We start from the raw sequence: 21,078 nt of genomic DNA on the forward strand, positions 1-21,078 counted from the left end.
ACACACACACACACACACACACACACACACACACGTGCGCCTTGCACACGTACACATTTTCAGTGGCGGCGTGCGCCTGCTCTTGAGATTAAGATAAGTTCCTTACAGAGGCACAAGAGCGCGGCATAAGTCAGAGTGCCGAGCGCTTGTTCTGCAGCACCATGAAAGGGGCACTGGAGCACGCTTTTGGAGAAAATCAACAGCCTGTAAGCAAGATTGCAGAAAAGGACCTTTTTTTTTTCCCCCAACGTAAAAAAAAAAAACGAAAAATTGGAATCATAATTAAGGATGCATTTAGCGAAGGAGGAAGCGCAACGGGCAAAAATATTTCATCATTGATCCCGCAGTAAAGGCGCATAAACACCCACCAATATGGAAAGGCATTAGCAACACAAACGTAGAGGGAAAGAGCTTACTGAATCCATACTGCTGTGCTACACATTTACTAAAGGCTACAAACAGTGTGCGAAATACCCGTCAGTATTTTCAGAGGGGAGGCGGAGATCCCCATCCTTCCTGATTGTTACTCGATACCAATAGAAATTTCCTTAAAATGCAATTTTGTTTGGAAAAAAAATATGAGGCCCCCTTTAATTTTGCTTTGAGGCTTTCAGGGTTTAATCGGGGACGGGGGGGGGTCCGACCCTCCTGAACCACCCTGTATTTCGCACACTGGCTATAATGTACAATTTGTTGTCTAAAACAACCCGAAAACTGACAGGGGAAGAACGGATGCTTCACATCAAAAGGCAAAGTGGCGCAGTCGCGGTAGCATTCAGGGTAACGCTAGTGTCGCTAGCACGCCGATGTGCTGCCGGACTATATGGGCACGACTTAATCAGGCATTAACTCTGTGCTTAATAAAATGCTGTCTTCATCGTCGCTCTGCAGCAACCCATTAAAAAACTGTCAAAGACAAAGCGGCGACTAAAAGAAAAGCGGTCGTAAATTCAATGCCATTTTATGGACCATTCTGTACAAAAAAAACTTTATGTGACATTTGTGGCAAACGCGGCGACAAAATAACATTTGGGGGTCAAAACGAAAGCGTCACAGTTTGTTATTCCACTGTACGTTAAAAATACAAAAATATGCAGCGCAATTATGCAGCAATTCATCGTGTCAGGTTGTTTTGCACTTCCTCCCAGTTTGATCAGAGACACACAGAGCGAGCCAAACTGAACCACTCGCGTTCCTCAAAGTGTTGGTATTTTTAACAAGTTTCAATGCCGAAGCCTCTTTTCCTTCCAGCTCCTCTTTGTGATTCTCTTTCTCAAAAAAAAAAAAAAAAGCACCAACAAACACTGGGAGTTGTCGACTCTCAGCGTCATGTTCGCACGTTTCTTTTCCTTATGTTTTTTTTTCTTTTTTCAAAATACAACACGTGACGGAGCGCAGGATGCGGCGAAGGGAGGATAAAAAAAAACTCATTAAAGGTGGACGCCGCCGTGTCATATTTCAAAGCGTGGAAACGCCGCGCTAATCTGGAAGATGAATTGGCCAGCGCCGGGCCCGGAAATGTCTCGCACAACCTCCCTCGTTGTTTTTTAGAAGCACGAGTCCAGACTTCCAGCAGTCACTTAGCTTGGTTAAATAGCTAATACGCGTGCAAAAGAAAAACTCCCAAAGAATAACTCTTCTGCACCGCGTCGGCTCCTACGTGTTAACGGTAACCTTTCATTAGATTCCGCCGCAACCGTAAAATCTTCTTGAGAGAACAAATTCCTCAGTCGGGCTGTCTGTCGGATAAACGGAAAACAAGCATCGCTCGCGTCCTCCTTGTGCGCGCCCAGGCGCATTCAGAGTAAACGATGCATATTTCCTGTTATAATGCCGCCTCTTTACCGCTCTGAATGTAAATAACAACCCTGAGTTCTCCCCCTTTCAAAGTAAAAGCCTTCCTCCTCCCCTGAAGCTCGACGGACGGGGACGGCAGCTGCCAGATGACAGAGAGACGTGCGGCGAGCTTCCCGCCTGACGAGGAGCGATGCCAAGCCACCACAAACATTTTCTCTCCCGCCTTCGATTGTCTTTGTCTTTGCGCCTGCTATGAGGCCACTGTGGAAATTTTCCTACCGCCTGCTCGCGTACCGCCCAAATATATTCAGGTGTGTGTAACGTACCCGGGTTTGTAAATTGTAAATGCGTGGAATGGAATAAGAAAAATAAATCCTCTGTGTTTGGGGGTGTTGGGCTAGTGTTGTAGTCAAAACTGCACAACAGACCAAGACATTACCAAGGCGAGAGAAGACCAAGACATTGGGGATTCGAGACCAAGACAAGACCGAGACTGTACAAATCAAAGAAAAACAAACGAAGACTGTCTTTCTTTAATTCAAGTTTGCTTCTACATGACAGTGCTTTGACTTCTACAGCAGCTGTAGAAGTCAAAGTACAGCAGCTTTTCTTTTCAGCGAGGCATCTTTTAACACTCTGCTGCTTTGCCAGCTATTTTTGTTTGTAAAAAAGAACAACTTTGCCTCTTAAAATTTTTAAATAAATTAACTAGGAATAATTTCACTGGAAATGATGTCATGCCAAGCCTGAACAAAATGCGTGAAAACCTTTAACGTCTGAGCTCAACACTAAAAGCGCACTAATCTTACTCGAGGTGGCTGTGAAAGACCTTGAAGTTCGGCACGGCTCCAGGGAGGAGGTGGTGAAACAAAATTTTCTGTTATTATCCTGTTATTACCGGTCTTGTCATCGAAAATGCCCAGCCTGCCCGGTCCGAGACCGAGACAAGACCGAGGTGAAATGGCTCCTTAAAGAGTGGTCTCAGGACCAATCTTGAATACTACAGTAGTAGTGTGTGTGTGGGAGAGGGTATGGGAGGGGTCGGGGGGGGGCGGGGGGACCTGCTAGCAAGGTTAGCATAAATAACATAAACGCTGGATAAATGCGGCGCTGTGCTCCCGCCGTCGACGCGCAAGATATCCGATGATGTACTTTTTGCTGCAACAGTGGTTTTAAAGCACTGTGCGTGCGCGTGCGCGTCTCTGTGTGTGTGTGTGTGTGTGGTAGAGAAATGTAATTGACGCACTCCTGGAGGGACGGGGGGGAGGGGCGGGGGTGTCGGCTTTCACACACGGCCGGTTTTTATGAGCCACAGAGCGGCAACTCGCGCATCCATTTGCCGACTCCCGAGCACAAACAGGAATATTCCCAAACCGCCGCCGGGTTATGAGTTCAGGTAAACAGCGCCCGGATCCCGGCGGCCGCGCGCGAGAATTTTTTTTTGAATTTATTTATTTATTTATTTTTTTTTACATGAGTGTGTGCGTGATTTTCCGTCCGGGGACGAGGGGCGGGCGGGAGGGAGGGGGGGATGGAATTATTGAGCGGAATGCCGGCGAACGCCTCGCGCCTTCCGCCCTTCCCTGTCATTTCTCTTTCTACCGCCTCCCCCGACTCCCTCCCCCGACACCCCGCCTTATCATCCTCATCACACACGTGCGCGCACAAACACACACACACACACACACACACACTCTCCCGCTAACTAGACGACGTAGCGCAGTGTCCCCGGCAGGTGACAGATGGCGACCTCGCAGCGCCGCTCACTGTAAACTGAGTTTTAATCAAGACCGAGCACGTGCCAGCGATGCTAATTAGCCGCTGCCAGGCTGAGAGAGGAAGTCCACCATGCTCGGCCGCCGGGGCCACCGGCCTCCCGTTTCATTATCAACCCCCACCCAGTGTGATTAAACCGCCGGGGACATTATTATCCATTTAGGGCAACGCAGCGCCCGCCAAAATAAAATAAATGAAAAAAAAAAAAAAGGAAAAACAGGCTCCATCTCTTCGATGAAAAACAAAACAAATAAAGGAGACGCTAGCACGGCTGCGATTCTTCAAAACAAACTTTGGAGAAAGTTTGACGATCGCGCGGGATTTTCCGCTCCGGCTCTCTCAGAAAAATAAATAAGTAAATCAATAAAATCTCATCCTTTTCCTGCGCTCCTCCTGCAAACATTTACATTTTTAGTCTCGGAAGCTGGCGGAGAAACCGCGCGCAGCTGAGCAAACTTCGACTGCGGTGTCGCAAACACCCGTTTAGCTTAGCTTCGGCGGCGGCGGCGGCCAAACGTCGACGCGAAGAAAAGTAAAACAAAAAGGGGAGAAAAATGAAAAAGGAACATCAATTGGTAACGATGCAATTAGGTGGGGGCGAGAGGCCGCGTGCTCCTCCTCTCTCGCCGCTCCGCCACTCATCAAAAGCTGCCCGCTCTCTCTCTCTCTCTCTCTCTCTCTCCCTCCCCCCCTCTTGTCTCGCTCGCCCTCTCTCTCCGATGTAATTTTGAGCAGAATGGCTGGAAAATTAGACTTTCTGTCTCGCGGAAGGGCAGATGTTATCTCCCGTCAGAGCCGAAGGTCAAGAATTAATTCGGGAGGCGCCTCTATATTAGTCACAGCTGGGCTTCTGAAGGGCAACGGAGATGGGATGAGGTTGGACGAAAAAAAAAAATAAAATAAATAAATAACACCGTAGGTTACAGGATTTTGATGATCTGACGGTAATAATTTCGCTAGACACTTGCACCGCGGCGGATTACTGCGCTTTTCCGATCGCCGCCGACCGGGCCTTTGATGCGCTCGGGGAAAAAAAGGCAGTTAAATAAAGCAGAAGAGCAACGGCGTCGTGACACGCAGTATAAAGCCCGGGGATGAATATTAGCAGTTGTTTCCAGTGTATTAAAACTAGATGTGTCTTTTTCTCCCCCCCCCCCCCCTCGTCCGCGCGCAAGTAGGAAATATCGCATGAGTGAGTCATTTCTGTCGCTGGGAAATATGAGGGCACTTATGGTGGCGCTTTTCATTTCATTATCCTGCTTTTCACTTGCTTCATTTTCCCATTGTGCACCGTAGACATTAGAACGGGACGCGCTATTACCGGGGACTGATGAAATTCGGCGAAAAAACGAGGGTGAAATTTAAAGGAAATGAGAAACATTTTTTTTTTTTTTTTTTTTTTTAAATGATGTGCGCCGGGAGAGGAGCGAAGGTGAAGACCTCCGGTTGGCCAGAGGGAAAGGACCAGGAGGAGAACCTGAAAGTTTAAAGGTCCCACATTATGAGCATTTTCATATCTTTGTTTTTTTTTTTTCATCCCAGACTCCAAGAGAGCAGCCTTGCATGACTAATTGTCCAAAATCCTCAATGGACTCCAAGAAAACAGCACATTTAGTTCAGTCTGTTTACACAGGAAAGCTCCTGCTGGACCGCCGCCATGTTTTGGAAGCAGACGGCCAGTAGTCTCGGAGGAGGCGTCCTCACTAACCAGGGGGAGGCGTCGGCGAGGCGCAGGCGCCCGTTGTGGCATCGAAAAAGCCCGAACTTGCCAAGAGTTAGCATTTTAGCGCACGTCTAGCGAAAGGGTTGGAAAGTCCACGTTTCAAATGATGGGTTAGAACGCTTGCGGAAGTTAAATTTCCCGTAACCGCGCGACCTTTAAACGATTTGTGTTGAGGATTTTCCTCCTTTAAATGAGTCTGCGGCGCAAATTGCAAAAACGGCCTTGAAGGTGCGAGGTGGGCGAGACTCCATTAGCCTCGCTCCATTTTCAGTTTCGCGCGTCGGCAACGAGTCGCCACAACAGGACGCGACGCAGCCACCAGCGAGGAGAACACGAAGGGGAGGGGTGAGGGGGTGGGGGGGGCGAAAAACCGCAAACTCGATTTCAAAACAGGAGTCGCGCAAGATCTCAGAGGCGACGAGAAATAGGAAAAAAAAAAAGAAAAAAAAGTCTGGCACGCCATGTTTTGTTTTTACCCGCCCTTTGAATTTCCTCAAGGACACTACGACCAAGGCGGCAGCGAGCGAGGGAGAAGAAAATGGAGGTGGGGGAGGGGGGGTGAGCCGGGCAGACAATCTGAGAGCTTAACGGAGGCGAAAAAACAAAGGGAGGCGACGAAGGACGAAGGAGGGAGAGAGAAGGAGACGGGGAGAGGGAGGCAAAGCGCTCGTCTGGCGGAGGACTCCATTTCCTTACATATTGATGCGGGATTGAAGCTGGAGAGCCGAGCCACCTCCGGAGCCCCCCCGCAAAAAAAAGAAAAGAAAAGAAAAATAAACAGAACTGGGGATTGGAAGGGAGGTGAAAAAGAAGAAGAAGAAGAAGAAGAAGAAGAAAAAACAGCATCACAGAGCAGCTCGGCGAAAAAAAAACAACAACAGGTGAGGTAGAAATGATGAGAGGGAGGAGGGGGAGTGGCGGGGGGGGGGGTGGATGGGGGGGACGAAAGAGGTCACCGGCTGTGGATAAAAGACACTCAATTAAACGAGTGAACGGACGGCCCGCTCGACCTGAACGGACACCTGAACGCCTCACGCAAGCAGGGGCGGCGGCAGGCGGGGGGGCTGCCGGGGGGGCAGGTGGGGGAGGGGGATGTGGCCCGGCGAAATGTCAGCCAAGGCTACGGGGCTGGGAAACAAAAGAGACAGTAAAGCAACAATAAAGGCAATCAAAGGAGGAAGCCGCGCTTGCCCAAATATGGGCGCCGCTTCCTCCTCCTCCTCCTCCTCCGCCTTCTTCTTCTGTTTAATTTTTTTTTTCCCGGGGCCAAATGTCAGCCACGGCGACAGGCGCGGCCTCGCCGGGAAACAAAAAGACGTCGCGATAAAATAATCATGCTCATAATCTTAATAAATAAAGGAAATCGAAGGAGAGGAAGCCACGCTCCCCAAATATGGGCGCCGCTTCCTCTTCCTCTTCCTCCTCCGTCTTTTTATTTTTTTATTTTATTTTATTTCATTTTCCGCTGCCTCCGAAAAAATAAATAAATGAGACGAGATCTGGCGAGCAGATGTCGCAAAAGAAAGGGAGAGCAACCCCTCCTGCCCCTCCCCCACACGCCATTCCGGATCCGCAGTCGGCTGTTTATTTCCCAGCCGCTCGGCTCGGGCTCATCCACACCCCGCTGGCTCGGAAATTCGCCGTCTTTTGTCATGTTTAGAAAGCAATAGCTGCGGGTTTATCGCACCGGCAGCTACGCGCGGAAATGGAGGCGATCGGCTTCATTACGTCTCCCCGGAATCTTAAAACAGATGGAAAATCAATCCGAGCCTTCATCCAAAAAAAAAAAAAAAAAAAGGGGGGGGGGGGGTCGGAGGCAAAAAACAAACCAAAGCAAAAAGAAAAAGAAAAACACCCACCGGAAGGCACCAGAAGCGTGCGTGCATGCGCATGTGCGCGCGCACGAGGGTCATATAACATATAACGCAAGCTGGGCGGGAAGGGCTTTTTCTTTTTTCTTTTTTTTTGGGAAGGGGGGGGCCTTCTTTTTTTTTTTTCGTTTTTAATCCGGCGTGGGCGTCGGAATTTAGGACACAGTTGACGGCAGCCAATAAAACGTAGGAAGGTTGTTTTGTTTTTTTTTCCCTTTCCAAAATCAAATTGTTTTGGTGTTGGGGTTTTTTTTTCTCCGCGCTTTCCTGCTGCCGCCGCCGCCGCCTCCACCTCCTCTATCCAGTCTGGCAAATATTAGCCCGAGATAAGAGGAGGTATTTTTCGCACGTTCCTCCTTTAGACTTCCTCTCGGCGGCGCCTCTCAGGGAAAAATGAAAACAAGCGACAAAGGAAAATAAGAGAAACACGAGAGCAGCCATCGAGAGCGACGCCGTTCGCGGCGTGAAAATGGAAAAAATAAATAAAGTGGGGGCGGGTGGGGGGGGAGGGGGTTTGGACGGAGAGGTGGCGGCAGGGGGGCAGGGTATGAAATTCAACATAACAGGAGGGGACGTCTTTGCATAGCCCCGGTGGATTGTGGACAATGGAGTGTCATGCCGAGTCAAAGAACATGAATTTAAGTGAGCCGGCCTCAATGAGTCGTCCCACAGAGACCATTTCCAGCCACGTCCTCGACTCACACCGAGAAACCCTTCGCACAGCCCCGAACCGGCTGCCGCTGTCAATGGGAGCCCACGCCTCTCTCTCTCTCTCTCTCTCTCTCTCTCTCTCTCTCTCTCTCTCTCACTCTCTTTATCTCCGTCCTTCCCTCCTTTCTTCCTTTTCTCCCTTTCCGCTCCTTCTCATTCGGCCGGGGCAGCGGGAAGACGTTGAATCACCGCGTCTTCACCTGATCTGAGCCTCCACATCAAAGCCCACGCAGGGGGGAGGGGAGGGAGGCCAGAGGGCCGGGGGGCAGCCAGCCAGGGCGGGGGGTGGAGGGGTGGGGTGGGGTGTGTGTGTGTGTGTGTGTGTGTGTGTGGGGGGGGGTGCCTCTTCCGCACACCTATTGAATCCTGAGCGCCGCGTCGCCCTCGGACTCACTGTGGCGTTGCTGTGAACGCGGCCGGGGTCTCCTCCTGCAGGAGAAGACCCTCCGACTATCCACACAGCCCCTCCCCCCTTCCCCCTCCCCCTCCCTCCACAGACACCCCCCTAGAGTATTAAAACACACTCCAACATTTACTCTGCCTCCCAATTAACACAATCACCTGCCCTGGCGATAAATCATTAGCAGGCCCCCGTGTTTGTTTCCATCTATTAAGCTCTCACTTAATCAGCACGCATCTCCTATAGCCACTACATATAAACACCTGCATACATATATGTATATCTACTATCTATCTATATACATATATATATATATATATATATATGTATATATATATATATATCTGTACTAGTGTTGTCAAAAATATCAATATGTCAATAAAATATCGATACTTGAAAGTAAAAATGATACAATATGTGCGCCACCAACACGCACCCCCCCCCCCCCCCCAACACCACCACCACCACCACCCACCCTCCACGAAACTTCCATGGTTGCTAATATTGGAAGTTGTATCGAAAATCAATTTTTTTCCAATTACCGTATTGTATAAGTCTGAAATCCAGTATCGAGTTAATTGCATTAATGGCGATTAGGTAAATACAATCCACAATGCGTAATTTTCGCATTTCAAACGTAAGCCTTTTTGTCCCTTTTACTAACCCGTAGTCGGCCCCTCTGGCCTATTTCTGGTCAGAAATATTTTACATTATGGGCTTAAAACTGCCTTGAAATACAAAACAACAGAATTTTCCACATGCAATTCAAACTGGAATCAATCGCAGTTAACTATGAAGATTCTGTGATTAATCACGATTAAAAAAATTGATCGTTTGACAGCCCTAATATGTATATATATGTATATGTATATATATGTATATATGTATGTATATATATATATGTATATGTATATATATGTATATATATACATATATATATATATATACATACATACATATATACATATATATACATATATATATATATATATATATATATATATACATATATGTATATATGTATATATATATGTATATATATACATATATATATATATATACATACATACATATATACATATATATACATATATATATATATATATATATATATATATACATATATGTATATATGTATATGTATATATATATATATATATATATATGTATATATATATATATATATATATATATATATATATATATACATATATATATACATATATGCAAGGAGAAAGAGTGAGAGAGACAAGAGTGAAAACATCTGCATTTGAACTTGTGGAAAAGGGTTTCAGTGTGTTTCTGATACATTGGGATTAAGCCCCGCCCCGCTTCAGGCCATGGCGTTGTTGTGAACACGGCCGAGGTTTTAACCCCGCGTGGTCCTGCAGGAGAAACAGGCGAGAGGGGAATCGATGACCGCCTCAACCCCATCCCACCCCCGCACCGACTCCCTCCGACGTATTAAACACACTCTAAACATTTACTCTGCCTCCCAATTAACACAATCACCTGCCCCGGCGATAAATCATTAGCGGGCCCCTGTGTTTGTTTCTATCTATTAAGCTCTCACTTAATCGGCACCTCCGAGCGCCTCTGGTTTGAGTCGGCAGAAAAAAAGAAGAAGAATAGAAACGGCCGCCATATTTCATGGAGAAGAGGGCTTGGGCCCGGCTCGGCTCGGCTTGGCCTGGCCCGATCGCCGCTGAAACCGTCAATGTGATAACGAGCGTCAACAAATACACGGCAATGTCGCGGCGAGCATCACTTAAATCCGTCCCCCTGTCATTCCAAGTTCTACGTTTGGCTGGATTTTTTTCCTTTTTTTTTTTCTCTCTCCCAGGTCGGTGTGTTTGCTTTCTCGCAGATGGAAACCTGTGAAAGACTCTCACACACACACACACACACACACACACACACCGGGGAGGAGGAGAGGTTGGGGGAGGGGTGGAAGCCAACTGTGACTTGGCAGCCGCAGCGAGCACTGCTGCCAGGCTTTCTTTCCTTTCCTTCTTCCTTCCCATTCTTTCTTCCCTTATTCAACTTTCCAAAAAAAGAAAAGAAAAAAAAACTCCAAACATATTGATTCCCGTCGACTGCGGCCACTTTGCCATTGACTGCGAGCGGCGGACGGCTAAACGCGTAATGAGAGAATAAAGAGCAACACACGAGATGGCAGCAGACAAGACGCCTTTGATATCAGCCTCAGCCTGAGGGGCTGCGGCGCTGATATTTTTTTGTTACCAGTATTTTTTTTTTTCTCCCTCTTCCGCGGAAGCTATTTTGTGCATACGACAGTCCAGGGCCAATTTTCTGCTTACTAATACAGAACTGCAGTGCATTGACTTCTGACCTCGCACTATATTTCCCCTCGCCGTACTCGGCCGTCTTTCCACCCTCTCTTCACAGGAGCCGTCAGAAAGCGGCAGTAGAAAAAAAAACAACAACAAAAAAACAACAACACAGAAGCAGGGAGTGGGCTGAGAGTGGACTGCTCACAGGCAAACTAATCTATCTTTACTTTGTATCTGTTGGCCTCCACGCTCTGTTTTTCTCCACTCTGAGGCTTCAGAAAGGCTCCTCCATTCCCTCTCCCCACTTTTCTGTTTCATTGCTAACAAACGCTTGCTTTTCTTACACATCTACCAGCCACTACACACATATATTTATGTATATGTATATATATATATATATATATATATATATATATATATATATATATATATATGTGTATATATATATATATATATATATATATATATATATATATATATATATATATGTATGTATGTCTATATACATATATATATATATATATATATATATATATATATATATATATATATATACATATATATATATATATATGTATATATATGTATATATATATATATATATATGTATACATATATATATATATATATGTATATATATGTATATATATATATATATATATGTATATATATATATATATATATATGTATATATATATATATATATATATACATATGATGCATCGGCACAGAGACACAAACATGCACAATCTGAAACACACACACACACAGCAAAACAATTCTGCAAGTATTTCATCATAACATTGGCGAAGGCAAAAAAAAAAAAATTGTGTGTGAGAACTTCTTCCCCCCCACCGCTGCACCCTGCATAAACCTCCCGGATAAATGCTTATTTTTCAAACCTTTTCATCATGAGCTGCTAAGTCCAACCTAATTATTCAAAACACTCTCAAGATCTCCCAACAAAAAAAAGCCCCACAGAAACAGCAGATTGAGCCGTGTTTTTGCAGCCTCCTGCTAAAATGCACATTATAGCTTCTTGCGAAAACCGATGCTTTGTTGGACCGTCCACTCGTTTGGAATGGCAGTGTTGGCGAGTAATCTATTACTAGTAATCCAGTAAGTAATCCACTCCTGTAATGAAACTCCTTTTTTTTTTGTGACAGAGTAATGTAACGGGATTACTCTGGCAAAAATGATAATTATATCACAATTACTTTATCAAGTAACGATTCCATTACTTTTCTGAAATATTTTGCAAGCTACAAAATTTCTTATGATCCACAAAATGTCCACAAAAAACAATAAATGTCGCAGATCGATGATGCAGCCGTGCGTGCAACGTCATGCGACGACTCACCAAAACAAGCATGGCGGCGGCGAAAGAAAAAGCAGGGATTGTGTTTGATAGCTGCAAATACAAACATTCTTTTGAGTTCATCTCGTCTCAATCAAGGAATATTATGGTTCGTTGTACGTTATGTGCAGGAAAAGAGACGTTCTCAACTGTTACTTTATATTTTTTAACGAAAGTAATTAGTAATTGATTACTTATGAAACAAAGTATTTAAAGAAGTAATTGGATTACTTTTAAAGGGGTAATCAGTAATCAGTAGTTGGATTACTTATATGGATTAATCCCAAGAACACTGCTGATTTGCAGAGGAGCGTATTCAGGCTTATACGATCAGATGGATCGTATAAGGACGGAGGCCTATTACTGTTCTAAAACGCTGGTGGGTTTAAATAATGTGGGACCTTTAAATTGAAAAATTAAAAAACTTTGGTGGTGATTCTGAAAAGTGGAGAATGTGTGAATAATTCAATAACATTACACAATAACAGTCGCCTTGCAGTGAATGGCTTAAGAAACACTGAAACATGTCCTTAAGAACGCAACATATTTAAGGAGGGAAAAAAATCCATTGTGAGACAACCTGCACACAAGGTCAATCGCTTAAACCCTGCTGCCATGTAAATAATCTCTTACAAATGTTCTGCTAAATCTGAAAAAAAAATAAATAAAAAATGCCTGAGCCCAACAGGAAAATTACTTTTCATACCTCGCAGATATTTTTCCATTTCAGACTGGCAGGAGAAACTGTGCCCGGGATTAATCACCATTGAGCCTTTTGTACGCGAGGCATGACGGGAAGACCTTCAAAGACTGAGGGAACGTAAACATGTTTAAAGAAATCCATCGAGATAGCGCCCCGCTCCGAGGACCATGTGTGGCGCCGCATGCTAATGCAAGGCAGATCTCCTCTTTCTTTTTCTTTTTTTTTTTTTTTGTTCTTGAAACCCACGGCGGGTATTTTTAAACCGTGGAAATCATTTTGCCAGCAGAGGGGGAGATAGTTTCACATTTCTATAAGCTACAGCGGAGCCGAGTGATACATGAACGTTTTTTAAGCGGCTTTGTGCTGATTTAAATGTGTTTGCCGCGAACACGCTGGCAGTGGGCCAGGGCGCTGGGTGTTACCCATAAATTCCCTGCAATCCGAAAAAAAAGAAAAAAAAAAAGAATCCGGCTTGCCGATGATTCCAGCCTTGCGAAAAAGGAGAAAAGCGACAAAAGTCAATTAACCACAACGACGGCTCCCACTTTCGAATTCGTAAACTCCACCCTCGTCCGCTTTCCCCGGCAACCTTGTGATTTTCGGCGCCAGCCGTCAAGGCAACAGCGAGAGCGGATGAAAAGTGCGTTAGATATTAGAGAGGCAATCGAGGGGCCCGATTTCCTGGCGCGGCGTCGCGGAAGCAGTTAGACAAACACGGCGTTTCCCTGAGAGGATTGTGTTGAGGGGGAAGAAAAAGGCGTCAGTTCTTTTTACAAAATGAAAAAAGAAGAAGGAGCGAAGAAAAAAAAAAAAAAAAGAACCCGCCTTGTGTTTTTAGTCGTAAATATTCCCAGACATGTCTGCGGTGGGAGAGAAACCTCAACCTAAGCAGGAAGCGAATAAACAAAATGAGAGTCTCGGCGTCAACAAACGGCTGACAGCCCTGGGACACGACACGTCTGCCTGCAGTGTTTGCCACCGCTGCTGCCGCTGCTGCTGCCGCTCCGGCATGTCGTTTGCTCTACCTCGCAGAAACTTGGCCATCTGAATTAAGAGGCTGAGTCAGTCGTGGTGGTGTGTTTTTTTTTTTTTCTTTTCTTTTTTCTTCCTAAGCGCCCAGGCTGGTTTGGTGCGCGAATCACAGGGTGAAACTTGGTCAGGCCTGATGCAACCACACGCGACGCCACGGCAAATAAGTCCAACGCTGCGCATCCACTGACTTTGCGGGGGGGGGGGGGGGGGGCGGTTTGCTAACATGTTATGCTAACGTTAAAGGGACACGGCAAGCACAGCTGAATAGTGACTATTCATCCGTGACAGACGTGAGCAAACTATGGCTCGGGGGCTATTTGTGGCACCTTAAGCTTTTTAATCCGGCCCTGCCGAACTTTAAGAAATTCTATTAATAGTAACCAAGTCATAAAATAGTTGTATTTTTCAGTCTTTTAAGAGTCATTTCAATAAAGAGATAAATACTGTGAGGCTTCAAAGACACATATTTTGTTGTAACTTTGTTTTTGTTCATTTTCAATTGACATTAAAGCACATGTATTCGACAGATCCAATGATATATTTGTTTCTCCTATGAGGTGGGTCACCAAAACACTTCATACATCTGCTGCTGCTCCAGCCCCTCTGTCAAATTTTAGAGCCCATTGTGGCCCCACCAGTCAAAAGGTTTGCCCACCCCTATAAACAAAGTGGCATTTAGTCAGACTGTTAGTGTGTCACTAGCTGTGTTTCCATTACCCCTAGAATTGCGCGAAACCTAAATATCGCAATAAAACCTGGTAATGGAAACACCGAAACTTCGAAAAACCTCTCAAATATCGCTAAAAGGTGTTTACGCTCTCATGAGGGGATTTTCCAGATGTATCGATATAGAGGCATATTGCAAAAGTGTCATGGAAACACTATTTTCGCATATTTTCGCCGGCCATGACGTAAGGGGGTCACATGACCAGTTCACTTCAAGTGGAAATGGCGCGTTTGGACGGAGGCGGAGACGGAATATGTTTTTGTACAAGTAATCAAAGAGAAAAAACATAACAACCACTCTTGACAGTAAACGAACAAAAAGCCAACGTATTTCTCGGAAATCTCGCCGGACGAGATTTTTACGAGAATTACGACTCATGCGCTTCACTCCGCTCAATGGAAACACCTGCAAATCGCAATTGTACTTTGTCGAAATATTTGAAATACCGATTTTATTTTGCGAAAAACTGGAATGGAAACGCAGCTACTTAGACTTTACGCATATTCCTTTTTACAGAAATGCAGTTTGTAACATTAACAGGGATGCAGTGACATGAAATCACACGTGCCTGCTGTAGCAAGGAATGACGTTTCATGATTACACTGCGACAAGACAGTTCACAGACACGCAATCTATAATGGGACGTTCGAAAACAAAACCTGAACGCTGCTCGTGGTACACTTTCTAACCATCAGGTGTCGCCAAACCTCGCACGCCGGGCCTTTAAGGAGTAGCAAACCTGCTCAGCGCGACCGAACAGACCAACGATCAAACCATCTCTCACAGTTGTGCACACTGAGGTTCCAGTTTGAGTGCCACATGACTTAAGATGAAAGACATGATTTCATTCTTCATTCATTCATTCGTTTTCATCGCGCGGCCTTCTCTTCGGCAGGTCAAGTGAACCACAAGTGTCACTTGAACAATAAAAAAAAAAAAATTGTTCTGGGGGTCCCTGAAAATCTTCATAATACCTCTGATGCGCTCGAGAGGCAGGAGTGGATGAGTGACAAGTGGGGGGAGGGGCATCTCTCAGGCATATTTTAAAACAACCGGAAAGATCGGCGGTGGCGGCGGCGAGGCCCGCTTCGGCGTGAGAGGGAATGAATTGTACCTGGAAGATTAATAAGAACGGGGGACGGACAAACGCCATAATTCAATTCCGCGTGGAAAATTAACTCGGCGTGTTGGCCTGCAGCTGTTGACCGGAATGTTTGCTTTGTTTTATTTTTTTGTCGGGGTTTTTTCTCTCGCTCTCTCTCTCTCTCCGTCTCGCGCTCGCTCTGAAACTTGCCGCTCTGTACATAATGAGATGCCGTGAACACAAAGGGGGCTGAATTGTGCTTTGGTGTCGGGCACTGTCCGTGTGTGTGCGTGTACGAGTGTGTGTGTGTGTGTGTAAAGGTCTCAGCCTGACAGGAGAACAGCGGTTGTACAATGTGAGCCGTCTGGGCTGGACTGGAAGGAGGGGCGGCGTGGGGGCGGGAACAGACAGACTCAGGGGAGCTGACCCCCCCCTCACCCCGCCCCCCTCTCGTTTAGTCAGCCTCTTGCAGCAGGAGCAGCTGGGATTATCTTGCTGAGCAAGCGCATCCTGCACAGGACAGGAAGTGCAAAACGAAGGGTGTGTGTGTGTGTGTGTGTGTGTGTGTGGGGTGGGGGGTGGGGGGCGACCAATGGTGGGTTGCCGTTGTTCCTCAAGGCCAGTTTTTTTCCCCCGTTCTCTTCTCGCTCTCTCTCCCACGCTCCCCACTTACGCGCATGCTGCCATACTTCTCCCACCCCCCGCCCCCCGAAACCCTTCCTCCATCCCTCCTCTTCCTTTGATCAAATCACCCACACACACACACACACACACATATACACACAAGCGTGCGTGCACGCACGGCTCTATCGGCATCTATTTTTCTCTTTTGTGAACTCAGCTCCTTTACGAGCTTTTTTTTTTTTTCTTTTTTGCGCGTTTGCGTGTGAAGTGGGTGCTTGTGCACTACACAGAGATTTTTAAAAAAAACGACTGAAGCGAGGAGACAAAAAGCCAGTATTTCCTTTTATATATATATATATATATATATATATATATATATATATATTTAAAAAAAAAATTAAGGCACAGTGCACCCCGTCGCAGGGCTTGGGAGCTCAGCAACAGGCCGCGTTGGGAGGAGCCCGGTCGCTGTCCCCGGTGCTGGTTTTTCCTGGTGAAACTTCAGCACCGAGGACAGCTCCGGAGCTCCGCGTACGCAGCCTGAAGCCTGAATCCCGAAGCCTGAAAGCCCGGAGTCAACCCGGGCCGCCGCGCCGCTCGCCAGTCGCCACCAGGCACGACGCGGCTCCCGCGAGCTGGAATATCTCGGTGACATGAATCATCTCTTATCTCGCGTGTTGCGCGAGCCTGCCATGAAAGTGATGCCACATGCCTCGCAGGCTGACGAGCGCAAGGGCGACGCGCGAGACTGGCTGGCGGACGAGAATTGGGAGCTGAATTCCCCGAGCGCCATCTGTGGACGTCGTCAAAACGCACATATGTGTGTACACATAGATTTTGTGGCGGGGGAAAAAGAGAATCGGCGGTTTAGCTGCCATCAATCAGCCGGCGCATGCTCATTAGGCGCGACTCGGAAACTTTCGCGTCAAATACTGGCAATTATTCACTGGGACTCCATCGCCTTCCCCGTCTGTCAGCGTGCGAGACGGGAAGTTGGTGGTCGGGCGGAGGATGCAGCAGCAGCAGCGGCAGCAGGAAGACAAGCACATCCAGTTGCCATAGCGGCGCGGCTCGTGCGGACGCGGCCTGACTCTTAAGCAGCATCCTCCGGGGAGGATCGGCGGCGGATTGTAAGGACGTGTTGTCACTTGATGACATCCGCTGTCGTTCGTGGTGGGGGGTGGGTGGGTGGTGGTGGTGGTGGTGATGGGTGGGGGGGTGGGGGGGTTCCTCCGTGCGCTCAACAGAGAGCGGCGGAACGGACGTAAAGGACACGCGCTGACCCCCCCACCCCTCCTCCCCGTAAGACGGTTACAATTAACAGACACAACCCTCCCCCCTCCCCCCCTCCACATGAGACGGCGGCGATTGAGGGTCGTTACAGCAGCGCGGGTTTAAAGGGAAAGAGGGAAAAGTTGCAAATCACCAGCGTCGCTCCGTGGTGGAGTAAAACTGTTGAGGAAGTACTTTAATAATCAACATTAATTGTGGCATTTATCTGTCAGGCGATAGCCAACAGGGTTCTTGCGGGAGAAGTGGCTAATCGATTGGGATAAAGAGCCACTTGGATTGGGGGGGAGGGGTGAATCGCAATATTTACATGTAGCTCCTATCGTGACTCAGCCAATCCAACCGGAACTATCTGCTTTTTTTTTCTTCCACGAACAACTTCAACAACTGCGAGATATTCAGAAGGGGGGGGGGGGGCACAGGGAATTCCCAGCATGATGCCGCTCCAAGGGATTAGGGATGAAAAGGAGTCGCAGGCGTATCGACTAGCCGATCAGAATGATTGATCCGGGTAATGTTTACATACAAACATCGACAGCAAAGTGCATGTTGGGCGGTGGGTGTCAGCAGTTTACAAGGGGAGACTTGTGGAAGGGGACTAGTGGTTGGGGGGGGGGCGATGTTCTGCCGGAGTTTCGTCACTTTATGCCTACAACCGGTGAACTGTTGCATGCACGCAGCGGGCTGGTCGGTGTTCCTTTAAGTTACGGCGGAGCTCGTGTCATCTGCTGCCGGAGCTGACGAGCTCGGCCGGTTTCTAACAGAACAACAAAATGAGACACATTATGCGCTAGAACTGTCAAGTATCTGTCAGCTGTTTCCGGCTTTCCAAGGATGCACGTCGCAAAAAACACTAGAGAACGAGGGAGGGCGCGAGCGCCTATCTCGATCTCGTCGTGCACGTCGCGCACGTCATTTTTCGCCGGAGAGAAGGGAGCGCGGCGTTCGGAGACATTCCGCACGAGCGAGGCGCCGATGTCGCGTGCAGGCAGTCAACAGATCCTTACCGAATCTTAGGACGTGAGGCATCCCGCGCGTGTAACCGAGAAACAGCAGCAGGAGAAGCGGGATCAGCCTGAGGTTGCTCCTGAAAACGAGACTGCTTGTCGTCAGATGACGGGAGGTAATCTTCATGTTGTTTTGGGGGATTTTTTTTGTCGTAAATAAAATGGACAGCAGGTCCAAATCCACCCGGTTTTGCGCGGGTTCGTTCTCCTCCTCCTCCTCCCCCCGACCCTCGTGATTCTTCTTCGGTTTTCGGTGGGCACAAAAAAAAAAGGCAGGGTGACGGCGGCCCTGGATGCGCAAGATCACGGCATGGTCACTCGCGCTTCCCCTAAATCCATCAGCAGTCCCGGCATGATTCCCTTCTGCCTCTTCTCGCACTTCACTGCGCCAGGAAGCAACAATCCTCCGGCTCCAGGGACGGCGGGACATCCATGTCGAAGGGGGTAGAGAATCCAGCGACGAGTGGTGGTGGTGGCGGTGGTGGTGGTGGTGGTGGGAGGAGAAAGGGGAGGGTCGCTCGAGCACCGGCTGGCTGCGGCCAGGTACCGCGGGAAGGGAGGAAGGACGGCGAGGCGCTAGCGAGGCGAGCGAGGCAGGCGGAGGATTCAGCGGCGGCGATATGGAGCCCCCTATGAGGCGCTCTAGGTTGCCTGCGCTCCCATTATACTGCACTGCTGCACAGCCTCTGACGTCGAGCCAAGGTTAGTGTGAACGCGCGCCAGAGAGAGACGGAGGGGAGCGAGTGAGAGAGAGGGAGAGGGAGAGAAGGAGAGAGGGAGAGAGGGAGAGAGGGAGAAGTAGGTGGACGGACAGCAAGGAGGTGGAGGGAAGGGTGGGAATAAACTTCATTTCTTGAATTGTCCCTCACTTTAAAGCCGTTATTATGTTTTTAATTGGTTCTTGTGCGTTTTGTCCAAAAAGTAAAAAAAAAAAAAATCAAATCAAATCAAATCAAAATCAAAACCGTAACCAAGGTGAAGGTAAAAAAAAACCAAACAAAAAAAACCTTCAGGTGAGATTCCCAGGGAAAGGAAACACACTCGGCAACGCGGGCCGCTCATACGAACCGACTTGAAAACTTCCAACAGAATGAATTAATGTACAAATATCATTTTGCTGTTTGTTGGCGCAGGATCTATTTTCAGCACCGCGGACAGAGACGAGCGCCGAGGCTCGCGCGCACGCACGCTGACCTTCCGGACGCGATCAGTTTAGTCAGGTCAAAGCTTTTCGCCTGGCCAATGTCGTCGGCGGTTGACAGCTGATACCCCGCCGCCGCCGCCGCCGCCGCCGCGCGCGCCCCACGTGCACGCCCGCGCGCGCGCGCGCGGGCGGACTCACAAAAACCCCGGCGATAGAATCTCGTGCCTTCGGGGGGTATCGCTGCACTGTCTTTTTCAACCCCCCCGCCCCTTCCTTCTTCTTTAAAGTCGCCCCCATCCACGCGCACGCACGCACGCACACGCGAGCGTAATCCCCACTTTCTCTTTTGTCATTTACAACCTCCTCCTCCTCCTATTTTTTTTTTTACAGCCCGCTTTGAAGGGGATCCCAGCAACAAGCTCTCTCTCTCTCTCTCTCTCTCTCTCTCTCTCTCTCTCTCTCTCTCGCTCTCTTTTTTTTCAAACAATTTTCCAGCCCCATTCCAGAAGTGTGGGCGGAGTGGGATGAGAAGAATTAAAATTGGCAGAACAGCAAATCCGCGCTATCGACACGAGCCGGTGAAAGGCGCGAATATTTAACCTATGCAAATGTGTTCACTTTAGGGGCTTGAAACCCTTCCAGCAACCGACTCACTCTGGATACTCTGGAGTGCGATCCATCCCTTTGAGGATGGGTGGATGGATGGACGGACGGATGGAAGGGAGGACGTGCTGAAAAGGAAAAGAAAGAAAAGAAAAGAAAAGAAAAGAAGGTGCACGCTGCCTGCCGGTGATGGGAAGACGGATCCGGGGGCTTCGTATCTGGAGACTCTAAGCAGGCCTATCACGTAATCTCTCCGATTATCGAGCTCCCATATGATGCGTTGCACCCAAGGAGATGGCTATCTGCGAACCCCTGCACGCGGCGGCCCCCATTGATCTGACGGCGAAGCGCTCGCACCCTTATCTGCGCCGCAGAGCGCCGAAGCCAGAAGCACTTCTTCACTTCTCGCGCGGGCAGTGTTGGCGAGTAATCTATTACTAATAAGTAATAAATAAGTAATCCACTCCTATGACTGAACTACTTTTTTTTTTTCCAATAACGGAGTAATGTAACGGGATTACAGTGGCAAAACTGGTGATTACTGTATCATTATTACTTCATCAAGTAACGAGTCCGTTACTTTTCTGAAATATTACGCAAGCTAAAAATGTCTTGTTATGCACAAAATGTCAGACATTCAGAACAACAACCGAAAACAAAAATGTCGCAGATCGTTTTAACAATATGGGCTTTGCAAAAGGCACCCGGTGCTGTACATGAGTTTGTTCTGTGAAATGTGCAGTTTGTGTCCAGAGAGCAAACTCTCATTCACGTTAAGAGGACAGAGGCAATATTCGGAATTGCAAAATTTGCACTTTTAATAAAGTTCATTCCAAAGCACCGAGCAGCTGTTGCTTTGTCTTTTTTTTTTTTTTTTTTAAACTAAAGTAATTTGTAATAAGTAATCGGTTACTTATGAAACAAAGCGGTTAAAG

The 21,078-nt window shown here is 47.5% G+C and overlaps 1 protein-coding gene across 2 annotated transcripts in view; it reads right to left on the minus strand.

The window, feature by feature from the left end:
- LOC142879901 (glutamate receptor ionotropic, kainate 2-like) overlaps positions 1–19,088 on the minus strand; it is a 97,176-nt gene extending 78,088 nt beyond the window's left edge. For both annotated transcript variants that reach the window (XM_076013457.1, XM_076013456.1), the window contains exon 1: positions 18,397–19,088. In XM_076013457.1, coding sequence (XP_075869572.1) covers positions 18,397–18,826 — 430 coding nt within the window. In that variant the 5' untranslated portion in view covers positions 18,827–19,088. The remainder of the gene's footprint in view (positions 1–18,396) is intronic.
- Between the last annotated feature and the right edge of the window lie 1,990 nt (positions 19,089–21,078).

This window comes from Nelusetta ayraudi, unplaced genomic scaffold (genome assembly GCF_046127955.1).
Source record: "Nelusetta ayraudi isolate G7.1 ecotype Tasmania unplaced genomic scaffold, CSIRO-AGI_Nayr_v1 ptg000151l, whole genome shotgun sequence".
NCBI lineage: Eukaryota > Metazoa > Chordata > Actinopteri > Tetraodontiformes > Monacanthidae > Nelusetta > Nelusetta ayraudi.